Source organism: Ochotona curzoniae, unplaced genomic scaffold (assembly GCF_017591425.1).
Source record: "Ochotona curzoniae isolate NIBS_2020 unplaced genomic scaffold, NIBS_Ocur_1.0 scaffold_3208, whole genome shotgun sequence".
NCBI lineage: Eukaryota > Metazoa > Chordata > Mammalia > Lagomorpha > Ochotonidae > Ochotona > Ochotona curzoniae.
The window spans coordinates 20,342,735-20,366,967 of NW_024467106.1; the positions used below are offsets into that span (position 1 = coordinate 20,342,735).

At 48.6% G+C, this 24,233-nt stretch overlaps 1 protein-coding gene across 3 annotated transcripts in view; it reads left to right on the forward strand.

Moving 5' to 3' along the window:
- EPB41L4B (erythrocyte membrane protein band 4.1 like 4B) overlaps positions 1-24,233 on the forward strand; it is a 128,985-nt gene that overhangs the window by 104,235 nt on the left and 517 nt on the right. The window contains exons 21-25 of one of the 3 annotated variants that reach the window (XM_040963529.1): positions 993-1,170; positions 3,190-3,267; positions 10,449-10,565; positions 12,666-12,731; positions 22,220-22,365. In XM_040963529.1, coding sequence (XP_040819463.1) covers positions 993-1,170; positions 3,190-3,267; positions 10,449-10,565; positions 12,666-12,731; positions 22,220-22,365 — 585 coding nt within the window. Of the gene's footprint in view, positions 1-983; positions 1,171-3,189; positions 3,268-10,448; positions 10,566-12,665; positions 12,732-22,219; positions 22,366-24,233 lie in introns of all 3 variants that reach the window. The other 2 variants (XM_040963530.1, XM_040963531.1) reach the window with 2 other exon arrangements.

The window sequence follows — 24,233 nt, forward strand, 5'->3', positions numbered from 1 at the left end:
AGTAACTGATCTTTGTGTCCTATAGTAAGGTATATGATAGTCCAAGCTGACTTTTTCCTGACTGTTCTAAGCTTCCCTTACTTGTCTCTGTCTATCTGATCTAATTTTGGGGGCTCTGGAGCAACCCTGATGGTCACTGCAAGAGAGGGTGGGGAGCCAAAGATAGAACTAAGTAAGGACCAGAGAAAAGCTCCTCTCCCTAGTCCCGAAGGAAGTTTACTGTTAGAAGAACAGTTTCTGAGGACTGCTCAGGGTTCCTGGCTGTTGTTCTGATGACCTTGGATCCTGCGAGGAAGGATTTGGGCTTGTTCCATCCCATGTGGAAGACCCGATAGAGAATGGTTGACCTCAGAGTTCTCGGCCTACGAGGGCACTCTAGTTCCCTGTGATCTCCTTGGCAGTTGGGATATAGTCCTTGGTGCCTGTACTGATAGTCCTTGGTGAGGTACTGGGAATCTCCGGGGTTGGGATACAGAGCCTCCTCCTGTCCGAGGAAGGCATTTTGATAGGTGCCTTGGCAACACTGTGGTGTGGTGTGGTGTGATTCTTGTTTTATGGGAAACTTGGAATAAGGAACAGAAAGTAGAATATATGTTAACCTTTCCTCTGGGAAGGGTGCCATAGTAGTTATTGTTAAACAATAATACAGAGTTTCTGTTGGGGTCAGTGGGAAAATTTCAGGGCTAGACTATGACAATGGTCATGTGACATTGTGAATACATTTAATGCCACTGACTGGTGCATTTAAAAATGGTAAAGCCATAAATGTCATGTTATGTATATTTTATCACAATAAAAAAAAGGAACCCTGGCAAGTGACAGAAAAATGCAGGCAGCCCTGGGATGCCAGGCATTTGGCTGACACCTGCTGGGGAGTGTTCACCCTTCCCCCAACTTCCCAGCACCATCCCTGCCTTCCTGCATGCCTGCCCTCCTCACAGCCTGTTTCTTATTGTAATGAGCAGAGCTTCATGTGTTTTTAGTAACCGCAGTGATGAAGATGACCTCCCCCCGGACCTGGCCGAGGCCGTGGGAACCACCCCAGCTCCACCCACTAACAACTCGTCCACCAACACCCAGGTCTCCGTGCCGCTGGCATCCCCGAAGATCCAGAAAGTCAGCTCACCTCAGAAGGCAGAAGGCATGGGCCCACTGTCCCCAGGGGCCAAGGTAGGGGAAAGCCCAGAGGCGCGGCCACACCAGCTGGGTGTTCACTATCCCTGCATGAGTAGGAGGCAGCATGTGTGTGTCTGCTCCACATGGTCAATTGTGGTGCTTCTAGAAGAACCACAGTAGGTTTTGCAGAACCTGTCCCAGCACACACGCCAGCTGTGCAGGAGGGATAGGAGAATACTGACACATATGCACTCTCCTGGCAGTGTAAGCAACCTGGGAAGGAATTTGGATTTGGAATATTGCCCCAACCTAGGCTCTTACTACACCATGCAGATCACAAGAGAGAAGTGGGTTAACAGGCAATTTGGAGGTGTCAACATTCCTTGTATTGAATAAACTATTGCTTACAGTTTCAAAATGGAAAATGCCATGCTACATGTCAACTGGCGATTTGAAGAAATTGCTCAAGATGTGATGGAGCAGTGACAAGGGCTTTGTATAAAGCACTTCTGGTACTCTTAGAATGATCTCTAATCGTGGCTACTGTTCAGCACTTGGTACCGAAACAGTGAAACCTTTTGTTTGCCAAAGTGACCTGGGTCCACAGAGCCACATGGGGACAATTGGGTTGAAGTGGTGGGGGCCCTGAATGCAGGAGCGGAACCCCTCTGCTCATATGCCTTGAGACTGCTTGGAATTTCCAATCCTTTCCAAAGTCTTAATTTCGCTCAGCTTTGTTTTCCTCAACTGGTAGCTGGCCCAGTGTGTTCTGCTTCTCTATAGATCACCTCCCTCCATGTCAGGTCAGGTCACTCCCTGCTGTGGATGGTCCCCTTTCCTTTTACAGCCCACATATGGACATAGGCTCCTGCCCTGTCTGGCACAAAGCAAGGAAGCTGGGCTAAGGGGCTGCAGAAGGGCTCTGAACAGAGGCCACGGGGCTCCCTCTACTGGCCATCTCTCTCCTTAGGGCTCTGCCTGCACTCAGGTGATGGAGCTGTTTTCTTGCTCCAAGGGCTCCAAGACCACCTGTGCAGCTGGGACCTCAGAACAGAACAGGGTATGTGAGATGCAGAAGTGGCTCCTGCGCATCGTCCCGGTGGTCTGCCCCACCATCGTGTGGATCCTTTAGCTCCTGAAGGCCAGCTTAGCCTCCTGTCAGGACTAAGTGTTTCCTCTTCTCCTTTTACATCCAAAGGACCCCGCAAAGTGCTTTCCCCAGAAGACCAAAGAACATTCAGAGCCCTTGATAAGTGCCGTTTGTGGCTTTTAAAAGAGGACTTGTTCAGGGGCAGTGCTGGCCTGGTGCTTCAGGCACTGTTGTCCCACATCAGAATACTTGGGTCCCGTTGCCCTCCGGACTCCGTGCTGTGAGTGCAGACCAACCCTGCAAGGCTGTGGTGATGGCTCCTTGATATGTGGTTTCTGCCACCCACCCCTGCATTGAGTTCTCAGCTCCTAGAAGCTTCTAAGGAGTACCAGTGGATGAAAATCCTCTTTCTCATTGTCTCTTGAGTTAACTAATTTATTAAAAACATGATTCCTTGTGTCATGGTCTTTTTCTACTTATCAATTTTTTTTACTAATTTTTTTATCAATTATTATTTTTTTAAAATGTATATTTTGAGAGGCACAAAGTTGCAGGGAGAGAATAAGTGATTCCATCCCTGGCTGCTTCCCCAAATGTTTGCAATGGCAAGGGCTGGGCCAGGTGAGAGCCACGAGCCAGGAACTCAGTCTAGGTTTCCCACTTACATGGCAGGGACCCCATGACTTGAGCCACCACTTGCTGCCTCCCAGAGTCTGTGTTCGCGGGAAGCCAGAGTCAGGAGCCAGAACTGGGAGTTGAACCCAGACATTCTGATGTGGGATACTGGCTCCAAACTGCTAGAAATGCCCATGCCCTCTACTCGTTGCATGCTACTAAGCAGGAAAGTCCCCAGGAGGGATTGGCACCCTAAGGAGGGTTAGAAATGGTGTAGAAGAGAGGTGGGGAACACCTGTCCTTTGTGGTAACTTCCATTGTCCATCCAGATCCGCCACTAACCAGGGGTGTTTTGTCTGCCTTCGTAGAGCCCCTCTCACCGAGGCAGTGCCTTTACCTTGGAGCCAGGTGACCTTCTGATGGATTTCACAGAAGCCACGCCTCTGGTAAACTTCCTATTTTGCTAAAACCAGAAAAGCCACAAATCATAGAAACCTCTTGGCAGTGGGATGGATGGACAGAGGTGGACACTGCTGTTGGGAAGGCTCTTCCTCTTGTCCTGGAGGTGCAGGGATTTGCTTTCCCAGAAGGATCGGGCTCCATGGGTCCCTGCGTCCATCAGAGCCCTTGCCTCTGCTACAGGGGCTTAGCCTACACCTGTCTGCTGGTGCTCAGGTGTCACAGGTCTCCTCCGTGCTTGTGTCTTAGCTTCTTGGCTTCCTGGCCTGGGCCCTGCATGCCCTCCCATGGGCCATCTCTTGCTGTTGCTTCCAGCCATCTGTTCAGTCTGTAGTGCAGATTCAAGGCCACATCTCAGCTTCCCAGGTCTCTCGTGCCTTCTACCATTCCCACCATCATCCATCCCTGCTTTCAGGTCCCCTCTTAAGGACTCCTGCAGAGGAGAACCCCTGAACCCCTTCTGGAGGATCAACCCCTTCTGTAATCTCAGCCTCCCTGTTTAAGATCCTGATCATTGAATGGCTACCACCACATCTCATACAAAACAAAGATGCCATTGCTTACCCTGTCTGTCCCACAGGAGTGCTTACTAGGATCACAAAAGAGGGGCAGAGGTTGAGAAAAGAAAATACTGCAAATATGTGTGCAGTAGTGTAAATATAATTAGGTGAAAGAGGCAAACTTGATTGTGTCTTTGGCAGGCTTACCCTGATATGTTTGTGAGCAGAAATTGTGGCCCACAACTTTGGGCTGTGAATCCAAATGTGAACCAAGTCAAAAACTATTTCCCAGGAGTTGACTGTGCAACTGCCACATGCTAGGCCCTAGGAGTAGAGAGGGCAAGTGGAGGTTGGAGGAGAAATTAGGTTGATAAATAGCCAAGAACATAGGGAGAGCTACACAGAAGATACTGGAGAGAGGCCAAAAGGGGCCATTTGCTGGAAGACGAGCATGGTGCATGGGAAGGAGTTGTGAAACACCTTGTAGAGACTGCTCAGGTTTTAGGGCTCATTCCTGTGTCTGGCCAAGTGACTTGAGGATGTGATTGAGTCACCCAGAAATTGGTGCCATCTGAGAGCATTTACTTTTGGATCTGCGTCTGGGGACAGCCAGGTGACCCTGCTATGGCAGCTTGCAGAGTCACACCCTCCCAATGTTGGAGTATTGTTCTTCATGGCCTGTTTGTTGTTCAGGTGGCCAAGATGCTTGACAAGTGGAAGGGCCCTCCTTACCTGCCTAAGAAGACTCAGAAACACCAGGCTGTTCCCCTTTGCACAGATGGGGAACTGAGCCCCAGAGGGGCCTGGTCCCACAAGCTCTGAGCTGGAGCTGGAGCCTGGGTGTTCTGGCTCCTCTCCTAGTGCATTCCGCACTAGACTGGGCAACATGCAGCTTTTTCTTTAGGAAACTTGTCACTATTGGGAGGGGGAAAGCAGTATCTGAAAACATTCCCCACATTGGGGTGATAAAAGAAAGGGCAGGGACTCAGGTTGCTGTGCCCTCTCAGCTGAGCTTCTCCTTTCCCAAGGAGGCTTTCTGTAGGAGAGGGAATTCTGAGCATCAGTTTGAGGAGTCTAGTCTATCCTCAATGCTGCACCGGCCCTGAGGACCCAAGAGCTACTAGGATGCAACCTGAGGGACTCTGAAGGCGCAAGGCAAAAGCTGAGCTGCAGAACTCAGCTGAAGAGGCGTGTCTGGAAGAGGAGCCACTGGAGAATCTGTCTCACTGGGTGAGGCTCACGAGCAGCTCTCGGCTGCTACAGTGTAAAGGCACTTCCAAAAGCTTATGGGAAATGGAATTAAAAAGCAAATGTATTTTGGTGCCAACCCCCCCCCCGAAATCCATGCATAGTTCTTTCATGATGTACATTTTCCAGAACTTCTTGAAGCCCCTCCTTTGTTGCTGAGGATGCCATAAGAAGCTACACTGATTGCTACTGCTGTGAGACCCAGTGTCTAATCTTGTTTGGGGATACTGCAAAAAGGAAGGCTCCTGGAACGAGGGTTGTAAAGTATGAATAGAAGTTTGCCAGGTGAAGGAAGAATGAAGCAAGGTGTTATGTGTAGAGTGCAGCATGAACAAAGTACCAAGTATTGATTAGTGGGTCTGATGGAGCTGACAATGAATGTCAGTTTATATCATGCACATGCACACTCACACACAAACACATGGTGGCTTTGACAGGCATGAGGAGGAGATTCCTTTAGGGCCAACAGTGCTTAGACCCAGTTTGTAGAGTTAATGATTTTTAGTGTCAAATTATCCTTGCGTTGAAAGTAGCAGATTGAGGCTACAAGGAAGCAGCACACACGGCAGGGATACAGAGGTCCCTGATAGAAGGTGCAGATGCCTACCAAGTGACAAGCTGGTCTCTGCCTGCACCTGGAGGCTCCTCCCTCTCCCAGGATGGCTCACCTGCAGCTCTGTGTGGATTGGACTTAGCTCTGAAATAGAGTTCAAGGAGCTGCACTGTCTAGGTATGGGGTGGCTCAAGTACCAGACACAACTACCCGCACTTCACAGCTGCAGCTCACAGTGCATCTATGTTCCCAGGTCCAAAGCACCTCTTGTCTTGAGGCACTGCCTGAACAGTGGTTTTTTTTTTTAGCAAGAGTTCATTGCACTGTGAACTTTCCTTGGCATCACTGGCTCTGACACTATTGTCCTCCCAAAACCTATTTCCACGAGTGTAGGAGATTCTAGAAAGAAAGAGTACACTCAAGTCATCTGCATCTCTCTCTGGTCCCCTCCTTCCTTCTTCTCTCAGTGTCATGGGAATGCAACCAACAGCCCTGTCATCTCTTAGTTGGGACAGCCAGGGAGGGAGTGGACTCAGTGCCTGGGACTAGGAAGCCTACAGGCAGCAGTTAGCTGTGCCCGCTTCTGAAGTTAGTGTCCTGGGCAACAGTAGGTGAAGGCTGCAGGGAGCTTCTTGACCACCTCAGGAAGGAGCTGGAACCAGATGAGGCAGGGGCACCACCCCCTCTTGTGTGACCAGAACTTCCTCACCTGTGTGGACTGACCTATAAGCTGTAGTAGCATCTTGGGACTATCTCTCCTAGTCCTGCACAGATGGAAAGCTAAGGCCCAAATGGGCCCAGGCGCTCGTTCTCAGCTCAGAAAACAAGTGTGTGTTAGAGTAAGGACTAGAACTCCAGCTCTTGACTGCTGCCCCGGTACCTTTCTCAATGGCAGATGACCAAGTTGGAATGTCTGTCTTCCCCCATCCACAACATCTCTCTGGTGAAGCTACCCAGTCCCTGACCTGAGCTGTGGGGTCATCTCAAGCCACCAGCCAATATCGGGTGCCCAGAGCGCCCACGGCAGGCATAGCAGTGGGAGGTGCTCAGGTGTCTTGCTCTGCAAGATCTGGGCTCAGCACTGCCTGGCCCCTTTGTCACATACTCCCTGCCCTTAGCCCCTAGCCATTCTCCCTGGGTCTTCCCCACCAGGACTGTTCTTCAGAAGAGGGAGCAGCATTCCTCAGGGCAACAGTGACTGGCTTCCTAGGTGACACATGTCACACAGGCCACTGCCACCTCTACCCCAACCCCGGCACCACATGTCTCCTGTGCAGTCACTCCCAGGGTTACAACTGGTCTCCAGCCCCCTGCTCACTACAGGCTGAGACTCCTGAGGCAGTCCTTGCTGCCTTGGCTCCTTGGGCTGGCCCTGGAGAGATGGGATTGGGAATGGATGTTCTTGCCTCTCACCAGCCTTCCTCATGACACTAGCAGAATGTGTAGGAGTCTTGTGACTCCCTCTTGTGGTCCTGTCTCTGTGTGTGGTGTTGGCACCAGCCCCTCCACTGCTTTTTCTCTGGCCTCTCACGTGTCTTCATGGACACGTTTGTGTCTTCACAAACTCTCCACTCTTTGCAGCTCTGTGTTGCATCTCGACCCTGCTCCTTGACCCAAACCCTTTCTTCTCCAGACTGCTCCTGTCATGTTCTGCAGCTCAGTTGAGTAAGCCTCACAGCCTGTGCAGTGTGCTGTCTGCCTGTTCGCAGAGCAGGCATCACAGGGCTCAGATCTGAGCAGACCAAAATTTCGTCCTGAGGTGGAGCGGGGAAGCATGTGAGGAGAAGACAGGAAAACAAAGGCATCAACACAGTGCCTGCTCCCGACTTGGAGTTCACTTTTGAGGTTTGCGTGAGCACATGCTTGGGGTGGCAGAGTAAGGACAGTTGGTTGGAGGGCATGTCTGTGCATTAATACTTCTAACCTCACAGGAGGCAGAAGCCTGCCCCAAACTCCAGGTTTTCCAAGCCAGCCTTCCTCCCCCAAGTAACATATACCCTAGATACTCATGCCTTCTTTTTAAAAATACAATTGGAAATGCAGATTTACAGAAAGGAGACAGAACAAAAATCTTTCGTTTGCTGGTTCACTCCCTCCCTAAATGACTGCCACAGCTGGAGCTGGGCTAGTCTGAAGCCAGGAGCCAGGGGCTTCTTCTGAGTTTCCCATGTAGGTGCAAGGACCCAAGGCTTTGAGTCATCCTCCACTGCTTTCCCAGGCCACAAACAAGGAGCTGGATGTCAGTGGAACTGCCAGAGCATGTTGACACGTTCAGGTTGAAGATTAGCCAATTGAGCTATCATGCCAGCCCCTCACTCAAGCCTTCTTTGATCTTGACTCTCTCTCTGGGACATGTTCCTCTCTGACTCTCATACTTGACCATCCACTCACCTCATTGCAGAGTGGAACTGATAGAACCCAGCTTCATTCTGAGCCATGGCATGTCGATCAAGAGTTCAGGTGGCAGGGAAGGCATAGACCTGGTCAACAAAAGGCTTACTGGACACAGGAACGGGCCATTGATGGGCGTCAGAGGAAGTGCCTTCCAATCTGGCTCAATTGCTTAGTTTTAATTTCAAACCTCATTCTACCAGGATAGCTGATGCTTAACCTTGAGTCAAATCATAGGGCTTCTCTGTTTCTCTGTGGTTCCATTTACATCCACAGGATGCAGGAGGGTGGAGAGAAGTCTGCTAGTACATGCTGGCATCTGTTTGCTGCTGCATCTAGGACACTTCTTTCATGGCCATTTTGGGTGGGTGGAAATTACTGTCCTGAGATATCCGTAAGTCTGCCTGATGGATGCCTTTCTGTCCTGGGGCTTGCCTGGATGGGGGGTCAGGGACCACTGGTCCTGTATCTCTTTAGCCCTTGTTTCCCAACCTCAGCCCATGGAGAAAGGGCATGGGACATGCTGGCTCAGTGCTCTCTAATGTCCATCCCTTCTCTCGGCATCTGACTTTTCTCCACACATTTACATTCTCAAATACCTATGACAGTTTGCCTAAGTTTGCTTACACCATGAAAGGCTGTGTGTCCCCACTCCCACCCCCAAAGAGTCCCAGTTTTGAAATTCAGAAGCCAAGTGTCTGTAGAACTTAACTGCCTAAATGTGGGAAAGACCCAAGGAGGAAAGGAAATACCAAGAGAAAAATAAAATGATATTTCAAATATTAGAATGGTCAGTCTTATTCCCTTCATATTGGCTGAGAGTCAGTGGTGTTGGGAGCCCTGATGACGTTCTTCTAATTCCGTTCATGCAGCTGCATATTTCAAAAGGTCAGAGATGCTGGTATGTCAGGATCAGCATTGACCAAAGAAGTCCAGGCTTAAGCAAAGCTTGGAGTCATTCATTACAATCCTCAATTAAGACACCATGGTTCTGGTCCCAGTATGGCCTCTAAGCAATAGGACCGTGTTTCTTGGTCACTTTCAACTTTTATTTTCTTTGCAAACACATAGAGTGCCTGCTGTTAGCAGGCAAGGGAAAAGGCCTTGTGACCTGGGCTGGCTGCAGCAGCTGATTCTGGCAGGAGTGCAGTTCCACTGGGACAGTTCTAGGAACTAATCTTGGGGGCCAGAGAGATCAGTGGGAGCTTCCTCAGTCGGTTGGTAAAGTGTAGCTCCAGGGCTTTCATAGACTCCCTCATGTCCCAAGAATGGATTTAGAAACACAGGATCAAGATTTGGATTTTGCAAAAGTAATTGTGTGTGAGTACACACACACACACACACACACACACACACACACACATACTTTGAATGATAAAATCAGGCCACAGGGCAGATCAGCATGAGATGATGATGGTAGCAGGCCTTTGGAAATCATCCAGCACTGTGCAATTGTCAAGAGGACAGAATGAGAGCAATTTGAAGAGGCCAAAGAGGCTTGCAATTTTCTTGATCATTTTTCAATGAAGCTTAGCCCAGAGGCTGCATTTTACTGTTACCAGCAAGATGATGCCAACTCTTGATGGAAACGCTCTTAAATTCAAAAGATGTGTGTATTCTCTGGGGTGAATGGTCTATCCCTGAAGCTAAGACAAACCCCGACAGCCACTCTGTGTCCTGGCATCATGCTGTCTTTGTTCACCAAGCTCATCTGCACCAGTACAGCTTTGGGACCCCTGCTGGGCGCATGGCACTGCTCGGGGCTGCCATGGGAACTGGAATCCCAAGTGATGTTCGATCCTCTGTTTGCTCCATGCTTGCTATCACACAGCTGAGCAGTGAGGTGTCCCGTGCCCATCTGAGATGCTAGGTGCAAGAGATGGGGGTGTCCTGCACACAGGTAACCCAAAAACCCTGACAGGTCAATGAGACTCCAGGCTCTGCGTCTTCCCCTCATATGTCTCTCCCAACAGCTCCTGCCCGCCACAGTGGTTGGCCTCTAGCAGAGCATAGGTGGGCGCTGGGCATGGAAAGCAAGTGCTCTTGAATGTGGGGCCTCTCTGTGTGTTGCACTCGTGGTTGCTATCACTTGAGTTATCCCAGCTGCCCTCCTAGCTTCGCCTGAACCATGCTTTAGAACCCTAGCCATGCACCAGGAGCCACTCCCAGGCCTGTGTAGCTGTCTCCTGTGTCACAGGAGACAGCCCCTTCCCTTCAGTCCTGGGCATGGGGGTTTAGTGCGTTGTTCTGCTAGTGGGGGAGATCAAGGAGGGCCAGAGAGGAGGATGAGAGCGTGGGCAGAGGGTGGGACAAGAAGCTAGTTGGCCAGAGGCTAGAAGGAGGCTGTGGGCAAGGCTGGCTGGAGAAAAGTCTGGCATTGCCAGAGCTGTCTTGCACTGTACTATCTTTCTCTCCTTTCCCTCCCTTATCTTCTCCACCACTTCCTCCTCCCCTTCTCTCCTCTCCTCGTGAGCAGGCAGAGCCCGCCAGCAACCCCCACTGTGCCCACTCTCGCTGTTCTCCTCCACTCTCTCTCCCCATGAAGGAAGAGACCACTGGAGTTTTCATGTACCCTCCAATCAAAACGAGGCTGGTAGGTACCTGGCAGGGAGAGGGGCCTGGCCAGGACAGGTGAGACGGGCAGCAACCCCCAGCGCTCACCCCTTGAGATGGAAGCCAGGAGCCTGAGCCTTACTGATTGAGCTGGATGCAGAGCTGGAGGCCAGCTGGCCCTGGTCCCACTTGGGCTCTGTGTCTCAAGCACAGGAAGCATTTGTTTTTCTAGAATTTGGATAAACCTAGATGTTCTTCTCAGAAATAAACACTCATATATATTGTGGTGCTCAGCTGGTGAACTCTTAAGAATCATTTCTGTTGAAAATAGCTTCTGCTGTATATGAGGATGACACGAGTGATGCCCAAAAATGTGAATCACCCATGATCCCAATCTGGCATGATCTCTCTCTTTTTCCATTTTTGCACATTTCTATTTATTCATATATCTTCATCATTTTATGTAGTTGTTAAGTCATAGTTCCCTATAATCTACCATTTTTCCTTTTTACTCAACGCCGCATTGTTCTCTCTGGTTCTTATCACCACATCCTTTATGACTGTATCCACTCAGTGACTGTTCCTCCACGTACAGTTTCTTCTTTCTCACGGGGCGTGGACTTGGTGTCACTGTTTGGGAGAATACAACTAGGTTTTGGCATCAGGGATGTTATTTTCAGAGGCTTGTCCCTATTGGGCTATGTTTTGCACCTTGAGTTTTGTTGACCCTATAATATGGCAGTGCCAGATGACAGGACCATCAGACAACTGACAATGTGCTTGATCATGGCTTAGGCAGTACAGAACATACCGCAGAAATCAATGGTTTGTATTTACAGCAGGTATGAAATAGTTGTGTGAGGTTAATAACTGTCTCATTTCTTTGATAGACAGCAGTAATAAACCAGTGTCGTCTCCTGGACCATGCTGGTCTGAGGGTCCTATCTCTGGGTTGTTTCTCACTATGACACTGGGGTCTCTGGATATCACATTGACCTGCTGGGCAATGGGAGGAGAATGGACCACAAGACTTCACCTTGAGAGGCCTCCGCCCATCAGAGTCTTAAAGCAGCCCAGAGTCCATGCTGGGGAATTTTGAGGTGTTTGAAGAGACCAAAGGGATCTGGGGAAAGAAGATCGGGATTGAGTTGGACATCTTGGTTCACACGGCAAAGACATTATCGCCCCTAACACTCAGAAAACCTCCACTGATTTGTGTCTGGAGTTCGTGCCCTTCCTCAGCCCTACCTTCCCCTTAGAGCAGCTCAAAGGCACCAAAGAGCCACCCAGGGTCTACAGACAAGATCCTGTGAGATCTACTCCTGGGCTGCTGCTCCTGGGCAGGGCTGGCCTCCTGCCTGCAGTAACACAGTGTGTTCACCAGCAGGTGTGCAGGCTCTGTGCCCAGGAGCTGCAGACAAAGCTAGTGCCAGAGTTGTTAGGTTCATCCCATTAACTCCCTGCCATGCCTGCTGGTATATTGATTTGAAATATACACCCTTTCATGTCCCCATGTCTCCAGGAAATCAAAGACTATATGACTAATGTGCAAGGAGTCAGAGCTAAGGGACTTCATGGTTGTCGTGAAGTTGTCACATGGGCAATCAGGCTGGGGCCTCCTTCAGAGCAGCTCAGTGCTGGTAATGTCCCAACATTCTACTCGCAAAGGCCCTAGGACAGGAGCTCTGTCACTCCCACAGGTGCCCCAAGGTTCCCATCTATTCCAGGGGATCCTATGATAAGACAGCAGCACTTTGGGCTTAGTATGCCCAGCCCATTGTCATGGACTGTGGCCTGGGCTGTAACCTCTCAGCCACCTCTCAGCCTCAGCAGCCACCCGGACAGCTCCGGCTGCCTTTGATCCCCACCCAGAGGTCAGGGCGCTGGCTGTTAGGTGTAGGCCCAGCATCCAGAACACGTCAAAGACCTGAAAGACCAAGTGATGAGTGTTCCAGAGCAAGGTCAGTATAGGTGCCCCGCTGACTTGCAACCCTCCAGCTGCTCAGAGATCCTCCGGGTATGTCCTTACAGAGTAATGAAGGACCAGGTGTTGCCCTCAGTTCTTGCACTTCGTTTTAAAGGTGCACTGCCAGGAACTGCCAACACAGACTGACCTCTTTGTCTTTCTCTTGTTTTGAAGATAAAAGCATTCCCGGTCGACCCAGGGAACTCGTTTCCTGACCCTTTTACAGGACCACAGTTTACCGTAAGTAGACCCGGGAAACGGTATGCCTTTCCAGACGCTGTCCCCAAGGACGATCTTCCAGAGGCATGTCCACAGCGATGCCAAGAGCTCCTGTGGAGCTCTGTGACGTTGGGAAGGAGCAGGGATAATGTTTGTTTTCTCTTACTGAGATGAGGTTTACATCCTATGGATCATTTTTCAGTACTGACTCAGTGACGTGGAATATATTCACAGGGTGATGCAGTGACTACTGTTACCTAGGCCCATTTTTATCTGTCCTATAGAAAACCCTGTAGCCATTAAGCAGTTTCTCCCCACTTCTTCCCTGCCCCTAGCCCTTGGGAACTACCAAGTTGTGTTCTGTCTCTGGATTCATTTGGTCCTAGAGCATGTAATCTGGTGTTTCTCAGCATCACAGCACTCCTTTTGATAGTGGAATAGGAATCTGATATGTGTGTTTGGTATTGTTCCTTGACCCATTCAGATATTGGCAGGTGTTTGGAGTTTGTCACCTTTGCCATTTTGCTGTAATAGGATTGGTGTGAGCATACATATGTACATATTTGCTGAAAATCTATTTTTAGTTCTCCTTGGATGCATGGGTGCCATTTCTTTTCCTTTCTTTTTTAAAAAGACTTACTTATTAATTTGAAAGGCAGAGTTACAGAGACAGAGGAAGAGAGAGCTTCCATTTCCTGGTCCATTCCCTAAATGGCTACATCATCTAGGGCTGGACCAAGCTGACCGAAGCCAGGAACTTCATCTGGGTCTCCCATGTGGGTGCAGGGGACCAAGCATTTGGATTTCCTGGACACATTAGCAGGGAGCTGGGTCAGAAGTGGAACAGTTGGGACTTTTGCCCATATGGAATGCTGGGATTGCAGGCAGTGGTTAAACCCCTTGAGTCACAAACTTTGAGTCTGTGCCTTGACAACAGTCTCTCAGCACCAGCCTCCTCTTATTCAAAGTGGAAAGAGTGATAAGAGTATCTTCCTCATACTCTGCTTAGGCATAGATCAAAAGGGACCAGGAGGAGCTGGCCTGGTGGTGTAGTGATTTACAATGCTGCTTGTGACACCAGCATCCCATGTGGACTCCGGCTGGTGTTCCAGATGCCCCACTTCTGATGGAGCTCCCTGATGATGGCCTGGGGAAGATGCAGTGGAAGATGGCCAAGGTCTTTGGGCTTCTACCACCCACACGTGAGACCGAGTGAACCTCCTGGTCCCTGATTTTCGCCTGGCTCAGACCTGGCCATTACAGCCCTTGGTGGAGTGATCTGCTGGATGGAAGATCTTGCTCTCTCTCTCTCTTTCTCTGTGTCTCTCCTTTAACCTCTTTCTCTAACTCTCTCAAAATAAGTACATAACTCTTTTCATTTGAAAGTGCCTACCTGGCCACAGGCCCTCCTACAGCTGTGGGTGCGGTGTGTTCCTCCCTCAGTGCTGGAGACACAAGGGTCTCATGGACAGGGATGGTTGTCCTGACCACTGGCCTCAGGTTGCTGCTGCTCTGTGACTTGCTGGGGCAGCTACCTGAAACTCCACAAAATATATATTTTTAAAGTTTTTTTTTAAGAAGTAGCAAGACAAAGACAGAGTTTCTCGCCACTGGTTCATTTCCCAAACCCCCTAACCTGAGCAAAGCCAGAACTAGAGGCCAGGTACTCCATGCAGGTCTCCCAGTGAGTGACAGGATTGCTTGAGTCTTCATGGCATTATCACAAAGCTGGAGTCAGAAGCCAGAGCTGGGACTCAAACCCAGGTACTCTATGTGGGACTTGGGTGCCTTAACAGCTAGGCTAAATGCCCACCCCTGCAAACTGGTTAAATGCTTGTAAGTGTTATGTAATTTCCTCCTCTGTGCTACAGGAATCTTCAGTAATTTTCCTGCTCATTTTCAGCTGCTCAACTCTACACACATGCCTATGCAGAAGCTGACTGTACAATGAGCTGCTGTAGCAGAGGAGGTAGAGAGCTCAGGGTCCTCTCCACGTTTGTTTCACCCTGCTTGTGTCCAGAAGATAGAGTCTGCAATTCATACTACCAGAGGGTCCCTGGGGTCCCTCCAAAGGGTTGCTGCCTGTCTGGAGGATGTGCAGCGTGCCCCCAGGCAGTCTCATGAACTTCATGATGGTAGCTCCCTGAAGTGGCTTCAGCCACATAGAGAAGGGGTGGGGTGAGGAGTGAGCAGTGGTTGATTTAGGCTACAGAGGGGGAAGGTGTCCAGCAGTCCAGGCAGAGGGAAAAACAGATTCCTAGACCTGTCCAGTTCTGGGGCACTGAGCTACTTGTAGTCCTTGGCTTTTACAAAGGAGAGGGAAGAACCACAGAGGGGCTATGCCAGGATATTAAATGCTATTGCCCTGACGCTCATCCGGCTCCCTGCAGTTTTGCTGGACCCAGTTCCCCAGCTGGAAGCTCCACTCCACTTCCCTCTGTTGGCTGTGGTGGGACACACTGGCCTCCTGCCCAGCCTTGGCAGGACTCTGAAACATTCAGGGGAGCTCTTTCCAAAATCTGGGGGGGGGGGGGGGCAGGGACCAAAATGGAACAGGAAGCCAGTGTCAGAAACCATGCTGGGACTTTGGGCAGCTGAGCAAGAGAGGCTCAAAGACAGCTGAAATGGACAGAGGGAACAGCATGGGCCAGAGTCCTGGGGCAGGAGGGGTCACCACTAAAAAGGGTAGCCAGTGGGAGGATGCAGAGAGCAAGGGCATGAGGTAGAAGAGAAGGAGCAGGACACAGATGGAGGCAATACCACCCTAGCCTTGGAAGCCGCAGGAAGAATCCTCTTTCCCCTGAAAAGCCATGGAAAGCCTTTGAAGGAATCTAAGTAAGATGTAATGTGAAGGGCAAGGGCATTTGGAAAAGATCCCTGTGACCACAGTAGGTCAACAGTTGGATTCAGACAGAGTGGACGCAGAGTCCCTGGGTCTGTCTCCTGGAAAGCTAGGAGAACAGACCTAGAGCGATTTTATTAGTAGATGCAGACGTAAGTGTGGAGGGGGGAAGGAACCCAGGAGGTTACTAACAGAATAGATGGGCTGAGGGAGAGGGAGGTGCCCAAATGGCTCAGAGGTTTCGAGCTTGCAGAACACAGTAGGAGGCTGGATTGGGAGAGTGGTTAAGTTCGCTTATGATCGCCATGCATTAGAAATGCCTTTGAAACATGCAGGCAGAAACAGCAAATGAGCAGTTGGTTCTCCATTCTGTCACTGAGAAGACCAGAGCGGAGGTGGTGCCTAGGGAGTTACTGACAACTTAATGGTGGCAGGTGCCAAGCCCTTGCCCCTAGGCCTCCCAACCTCCTCACCCCTATGCACAATGTTCTCTTGTCTTTCACACAGCAGTCAAGTCACTTGAACTTGTGACAGGCTTGGCCTCTCCGCAGCCTGGCAGACCTATCCTGGCCCAGTCATGGGAAAATTAGCAGTTCCGGAGGATTCTAGCAGTTAATCTGGCATTAACCTTGGACCCGGTTTCAACAGCTGGGCTCCTTGATCAATCCTGAGACCAGTTCCTAGTTGGTGTATTGGCCTGATCTCTGCTATCACTCATCTGATTGCTTTGGTGCATCTAGACAAGGACATCTGCCTCATTCGTGGCAGTTTTCTTTTTCCTTGTAAGATTGATTTATTTATTTGCATATTTGGAAGGCAGAGTGACATAGAGCCTGAAGAAGAGCACCCCACAAATGGCCACAGGAATCCAGAACTCCATCTGGGTCTCCCATGTGGTTGGAAGGGGCTGGATTGAACACAGAACGTTCAGGAATTGAACTAGCACTCCGATATAGGATGCTAGCCTTGCAACAGTGAATTAACCTGAATTAAGCTGGGTCCCAACACCGGTACCTCAGGGAAATTTTCTATCCCAAATTCCTTTTGCTGTTCTATGTATGTCCTTCTGGTACCTGATTTGTCCCAGTAAGAGTAACAGGGAGAAATAGTTCTTCCATCTACTGGTTCACTCTCCACGTGGATACAGTGGACCAGGCTAGGCTGAGGCCAGTAGCTTCTTCTAGGTGTTCCATGTGGGTGCAAGGGCCCAAGCTTTTAGGCCATCCTTCATGGCTTTCTTAGACACATTAGCAGTAAGCTGGATCAGAAGTGGAGCAGCTGAGACTTTAACCAGCACCTATGTGGGATGCCAACTTCTCAGATAGGAGCTTTACTTGCTATACCACAATGCCACAATTCAACAAATGCTCAAAAGATGGGTGATCAGGTTTGACTGCTTCTTTAAGGACTTTGTTAAGTGCAGCCGACTTGTTCTTCGCACTTGGAGTACAAGTCACTCCATGACACCTATGAAGGGCCCAGCACCCTTACCCTCTATTATTTTTACATCATCAGGGCAAATTTCCCTCTTTTTCCAAAAAGAAAAGCCCAACCTCCACCCACTTGACACCAAAGCAGTGGAAGAATGTCTTACCCAGCTGTCGGATCCGATGGGATTTAGCTAACCCCATGATTTAAAGCTGAACTTAGATCCTCCGCTCACATGAGGCTGTCACAGATGAATTGAGGGCCCTGTTCTGTGTTGTCCTGTCCCTGGGCCCTGGACTTAGGAGGCCACTGCCTGTCATGTGGAACATTGTTAATCACAGTGACAGTGGAAGAAGATTGTATAGTGGCTCCTGAATCTGTCCATGGATATAAAGCACAGCACCTTGGTTCATGCCCCGTTGGCCTAAGCAAGACTCACAGTCATACCTAACTTCAAGGGGGAGGGGAAGAAGCAGAGAACTCGTGTATGCCTGGGAACCGTGAGCCAGAGATACATGCAAGCAGCACACATCACTGCTGCATGACAGTATGTGAGAGAGCACTCCATGGCAAACTGCCCCTGCTGAGTACATGATAACATGCTGACAGGCTGGGAAGGCTCCCTGGAGGCGACATTGAAGCAGAGACCTGAAGATAATCAGGTTTTGGGGCATCATTACCTTTCAGGTCAGGCCAATTCTCCTTGTAAGGGCAGGTGTATAATACAAAAAGTGGCTTGAGTTTCTCAGCAATAGAAACTTTTCAACAGCCCTGCTCTCAAAGAAATGATATAGAGGGACCCGGTGCAATAGCATAGTGGTTAGGGTCCTCACCTTGAATGCGCCAAGATCCCGTATGGATGCTGGTTCTTATCCCAGAGGCTCCAGTTCCCATCCATCTCCCTGCCTGTGGCCTGGGAAAGCAGTCGAGGATGACCCAAGACTTTGGGACTCTGCACCTGAGTGGGAGATCCAAAGGAGGCTTCTGGTTTAGGATTGACTCAGCTCTAGCCATTGCGGCCTCCTGGGGAATGAACCATTTGATGGAGGGTCTTCCTCTCTGTCCTCTCTGTATATCCACCTTTCCAATAAAAAATAAGTACATCTTTTTTTTTAAAGAAATGTTATGGAGCAGCCCAGCATGGTAGCATAATAGATAAAGTCCTCATCTTGCGTGTGCCAGGATTCCATATGGGCACCGATTCTAATCCCAGCAATCCCACTTTCTATCCAACTCCATGCTTGTAGCCTGGGAAAGCAGTCGAGGACAGCTCAAAGCCTTGGAATCCTGCACCCATGCGGGAGACCTGGAAGGTGTTCCTGGCTCCTAGCTTGAGTTTGGCTCAGCTCCAGCATCCCTGGGCATGGCACAATGGATCAGTGGCTAAATCCTCACCTTTTTCCCATATATCTGATCTGCCTTTCCAATATAAATAAATAAATCTTAAGAAAAAAAGAATGGACATCACTAAATCAAAAATATAAAACACTGCAAAATTATAAACTTTTTGATCTCTGATGTCACAAGTGGGAAATTCCACACCTGGACTTACTGTCCCAGTCAAAACACAGGTTCACTAAAAATAGCTTTGTAATGCAGTTTCTTGTGATTCCAACATCTCATAATAAATGCTAATTTTTAAATTAAAAAAGATTTATTTATTTTTATTTTTATTGGCAAGGTAGATTTACAGAAAGATCTTCCATCTGCTGGTTCACTCCCCAAGTGGCCACAATGGCCAAAGCTAAGCTGATCCGAAGCCAGGTGCCAGGAGCTTCTTCTGGCTTACCCATATGGGTGCAGGGTCCCAAGGCTTTGGGCCATTCTCAACTGCTTTTCCAGGCCACAATCAAGGAGCTGGATGGGAAGTAGAACAGCCAGGACACGACCCAGTGTCCTCATGGGATCCCAACGGATGCAAAATGATGACTTTAGCCAATAGGCTACCATGCCAGGTCGATGAGTGCCAGTTCTGATCCAACTTCCTGCTGGTGCACCTGAGAAGGCAACAGATGACCCAGATTCTTGGGTCCTGTTACCCTGTGGGAGAGCAGGTCCGTGTTTCTGGCGCCTGACTCCAGCCTGTCCCAGATGTGGCTGTTGCAGTCATTTAGCAAGAAAACTAGCAGATAGAATTTTTTTCTCTCTGTCATTATACCTCCTTTCAAACAAATAAATATTTTTTTAAAAAGTAAAATAAAAATATTATACAAAATTACCCAAAGTGATATTTGTAAGGTAACATAAAGCCAATATAGTTTTTGTGTTTCTGTGTCCTATCCTATGATATTTCATTGACTGTATGTACATATTTCTAAGTCAGGAGAAGTTCAAAATTCAGAACAGTTCCCAGAAGTTTTGCATAAGGATACTCAACTTGATCTTGATGTTTCCGGTGATTACCATGGGACCTGAGGAAGGACAGCCCTTCCTCTGTAGGAATAGAAGCACTAAGAAGGTAACCACACATCAAGTCACCGAAGTCTTGTTATAAAGCTGTGTGATAAGTTTCTTGGAGTTCAGGGTCAAGAACCAGTGGGAAAATCAAATTTAGCTACTGGTATCAAAAGGCTATTAAGTAAAAGCTGCATATAAAATGCCAGAAGAAAATATAACTTGGTAACATTAAAGAATTATGGAATTCATTCATCTACTTTCATACATCACCTAAGCTTTCTTATGAAAGAAATAGTACATTTTACTTTGTTTTGACAATAAATTATACCCTCTCCATATGAGGCTGTCTACTGTGAACTAATTCTGGAACTTTCCTGTATGCCAGAATCATCTGGAGATCACATTAAATTCTCACTCTGGTAGACCTTTACCCTCAGATATGCTCGCTGCAACATTTTAGTGGGACCTGAAGCATTGCTTGGATTTTGTTGGGTTATTTGGTTGGATACCAGCCTGATAAGATAAGGCCGGTACTAACCTGGGAACCATACTTTGGAAACAACTGTCTCAAAAGTGAAAAAGACCAATTTTAGGGCTGAGCAATGTGATGCCGCAGGTTAAGCTCCTTGTGACACTGTTACCCCAAACCAGAGGACCTGGGTTTGAGTCTGGCCCCTATTTCAAATCCAGCTTTCTGGTGGTGTGTATGTAACCTGGGAAGCAACAGATTGTGTCTTTAGTACTTGGGTGGCTGCTACCCATGTAGGCTCTTTTGGGTATTGTGGGCATGTAGGGAGTGAACCAAAATATGAAAGGTCTCTCATTCTCTCTCTGTTTAATTACTTCAAATATATAAAAATAGACCAATACAAAGACCTATTAAAAAGACCACGTATGGCTCCTTTCCATGCTATCCAGCTGGTGGTCTATCCAGTGTAGTCCATGGTCCCCAGCATAACTTAAAGGGAAGCTGTCACAGTAGCCAGGGCCCTTGATGTCCTGCAATTCAAGGAGGAAGATGCCCTCATATTGCTTACAGCAGGAAGCAGTCAGGTAGCACCCACCTTGACTTCCACACAGAAGGGAAAGTGATGACAGCTACATCATAAGTCTGAAAAGGACACGGGAGAAGCCTCTGTTGGAGGCTCGTGCCATTGCTGCCATGGAAGACCCTGCTGCTGTCGCTGTCACATCCTCCAGGAACACTGGCCAGAAGGGCTGGGCTGAAGTTAGTTGTTGCCACTGGAGGTACTCTTGCTACCCCTGGTAACAGAGAAACAAGGCAAGGACTGGAGGCTCATGATGTTGGTGATATCCATAATCCTCCTATTCATTCTTTCCTTCTGATCACTTCACACTTGGGATCCTTCAGGCCCAATCTCTCTTTCTGCAGAGATCCTCAAGAAATTGGAAAGCAAGAGCATAATGGCGATGGAAAAGCTCTGACCCAGGAGGGACCTCAGGGTGAATGGATGGACCAGCTCTTGAGCATCCAGCTACTCAGCCTGAGCTTGCACACTGGTCTGAAGGCATGCAGGTGCCCTCTGGACCTACTCACCAGCTGCCTACTGGAGAGTGTGGGCTGCAGGGACCAGTACTGAGGCATATTTTGTTAAGCCACCGCTTATGATGCCAGCACACTATATATGGCACTGATTCAAGTCCCAGCTACTCCACTTCTGATCCAGCTCTGTGCTAATGTACCTGGCAAAGCAACAGAAGACAACCCAACAGTCTGGGCCCCAAAACCCATGTGGAAACATGGAAGAAGCTTCTGGCTTCAGCCTGGTCCAGCTTTGGCCTTTGCAACCATTTAGGCAGTGAACCAACAGATGAAAGATTCTCTCTCTCTCTCTCTCTCTAACTGTTGTTCATATAAATCTTGGGTTGCAGCTCTCATTGCTCAGGTACAGTCTGACTGTTCTTCACAGTCCCTAAAGCAAAATGGAAATGATCTGGATGGAAAAAGAAACACCAATTTCTAAACAAATAAGCAGAGACCGGGCCCGGCACGGTGGCGCAAGTGGTTAAAGGTCCTCGCCTAGCACGCCCAGGATCCCTTATGGGCGCCGGTTCTAATCCCGGCAGCCCCGCTTCCCTTCCAGCTCCCTGCCTGTGGCCTGGGAAAGCAGTCGAGGACGGCCCAAAGCTTTGGGACCCTGCACCCACATGGGAGACCCGGAAGAGGCTCCTGGCTTCGGATGGGCATAGTATCGGCCCGTTGCGCTCACTTGGGGAGTGAATCATCGGACGGAAGATCTTCCTCTCTGTCTCTCTTCTCTGTATATCCGCCTTTCCAATAAAAAAATAATAATAAAAATAAATCTTTAAAAAAAAATAAACAGGATCTACAAATAAGCAGAGACCAGTTATAGAGACAACAGCTCTGATTCTGAATCTAATGTAAACATTTGATTGTGTGACCTGGGGTTGCTAAACCTCTCTGAACTTCGTTGTCCATTCCCATGAGGGTGGCTCTGACATGTGCTCTTCTCAACCCACCTGTCCCTGGCAGCTTCTTACCATAGTGGACATGAGAGTGTTAGGATGACCACATTCTTCTTCTTGCAAGGCACCTGTAAGAATGATGCATCACTCACAGAAGATGTCTAGGATGTGGAGAAATATGATCGCTACGTTAAAAGGCTGCCAAGAGGTGATAGATGTAAAATGCTTGGCGTAGAGTCTGGCACAAAGTCAGGATCACTTAAAATGGCAATTGATTTTAGCTGGTATTAAAAAAAAATAACATGAGCTATAGAGTAGGGCCAAGGCAGCAACTGACAGAGTGAAAATGAGGCCCAAATTGAGATTGATCTCCTCTCTTCTGTTTCGTCTCCAGGCAGACTTTAGAGACAGTAAGTTACAGTGCTGTCCTGGCCAGTCCTCCCCGCTGATCCCAGCTGTGACCCTGAGGCCTTTGACAGAGACCATCCCCACAGTGCAGAACATCTACACCCCCCGGAAACCTGTGGCTCTGGCAGCCAGGTGAGTCCAACGGGCAAACACTGGCAGGGTCCTATGCTAACAGGAAAACGGGGTGCAGACAGTGAACCCTGTTAATTGTGTTAGTGACATCTATAACCCTCTTATTCATCTATCCATTCATTCTATGTGTTGCTGGAAGTGCCTCCAAAGGGTAGGCTGTAGGCTAGGAGCACAGAGGATGAAGCTGATCAGGAGTTCTACCCCAAGGTTTATAGTGTGGTTCAGCAGGCTAAACTGAACCACAGCCCATATCTGAGTGCTGGTTCAGTCTCAGCTACTTTGCTCCCAACCCAGCTCCCAATTCATGTTCCTGGGAAGGCAGTGTATGATGAACCAAGTACTTAGACCCCTGTCACTTATGTGGGAGACCTGGCTGGAGTTCCTGACACCTGTGCCTTTGGTCTGAGCTAGACCTGGCTGTTGTGGCCATTTGGGGAGTGAACCAGTAGATTGACGGAAGATACTCTCTGTTTCTCTTTTTTTCTCTTGCTCTTCTCTCTCTCTCCCTCTACCCCTTTCTTGTTTTTCAAATAAATAAATAAATAAGTCTTTAAAAAAAAAAGAATCCTACAGTTAAATGTGTGTAAAGTAGAGGAGACAGACAAATAGGTCTGTGTGAACACAGGTAGACAGAAGTATCAGGAAGATAATAAAACTGAAAGCAGGAAGACAAGCTTGCTGGTCCTGGGGAAGTGTCACTTAAGCAGAGGCTTAAACATAGGAAACAAGTAATAGATGTCTAGGGAAAAGCAGAGCTGGCAAAGGGAACAGCCAGAGCTACATCTCCTAAGGAAGAGAGTGCCTGGCATGGCCAAGGAAGTCAAAACGGCCAGTATGACCAGAGCAGAATGAGTGACAGCTGAGGAGGTTCATGAATTTGTGAGCTGGGACCAGATGGCATATGGCCTTGTTGGCCATAGTAGCATTTTTTAAAGATTATTTATCTTTATTAGAAAGGCAGTTACACACACACAGAGAGAAACATGTAGAGAAAGAAATCTTATATCCACTGGTTTACTCCCCAAAATGGTAGCAACATCTAGAACTGAGCTGATTCGAAGCCAGGAACCAGAAGCTTCTCCTGGGTCTCCTACACTGATGCAGGGGCCCAAGGACATCCTCTACTGTTGGATTGGTAGTGGAGCAGCCAGGACTCAAACCTCTTTTCTGCAGGCAGGACTCAAACTTCTTTTCTCTGGCCCGCATAGTAGAAGTTTTTATTTCTATCTTGGGTAAGGTTAATAAACTTGGTTGATACTTTTAATGATGTGTGTGTGTGTGTCTTTAAACAGTGAAGATGAGCTCTTCAAATGCTTAGCTCAAAGACCAAGGACTAAGAAAGTAGAGGAAGCTCCTGAACGCAGCTAGTTGTACTTCATTTAGTTTTCTTCATTAAAACGTTAGGCATTCTCTTTGTTTAGCCATTATCTCAGGCATTAATCAAATTAAACCCTAGGGGAAAGTGCAGATGAAACTAATGTAAACTATAATTTGAGAGAATCTAACCCCTGGACAGCTCCATTCTGTGCACCAGATTCAGCAGATCCCGTCAGGCTCTGGGATTGTTTGCCCAAGGATGATACAGTCAGTCACCTAGGGAGCGAGAATGCATGATATGGGGAATTCCTAAGGCTGACCATTTCAGGTGTTTGGAATGCTAGCAAGTATAAGGCGTCCTTACAGAATCTAAAAAGGAAAGTAAAAAAGAGATCAAGAAATGAATTTGGGACAGGGGTTTGGGCACAGGGTTTAGGACACTCTCGGGACATGGTGTGTACCATGTTTGTGTACCATGTTGGAGAGCCTTGGGTGGTTTCCAGTCCTGGCTTCACTCCCAATTCTTGCCTCCTGTGAGGCAGCAGATGATG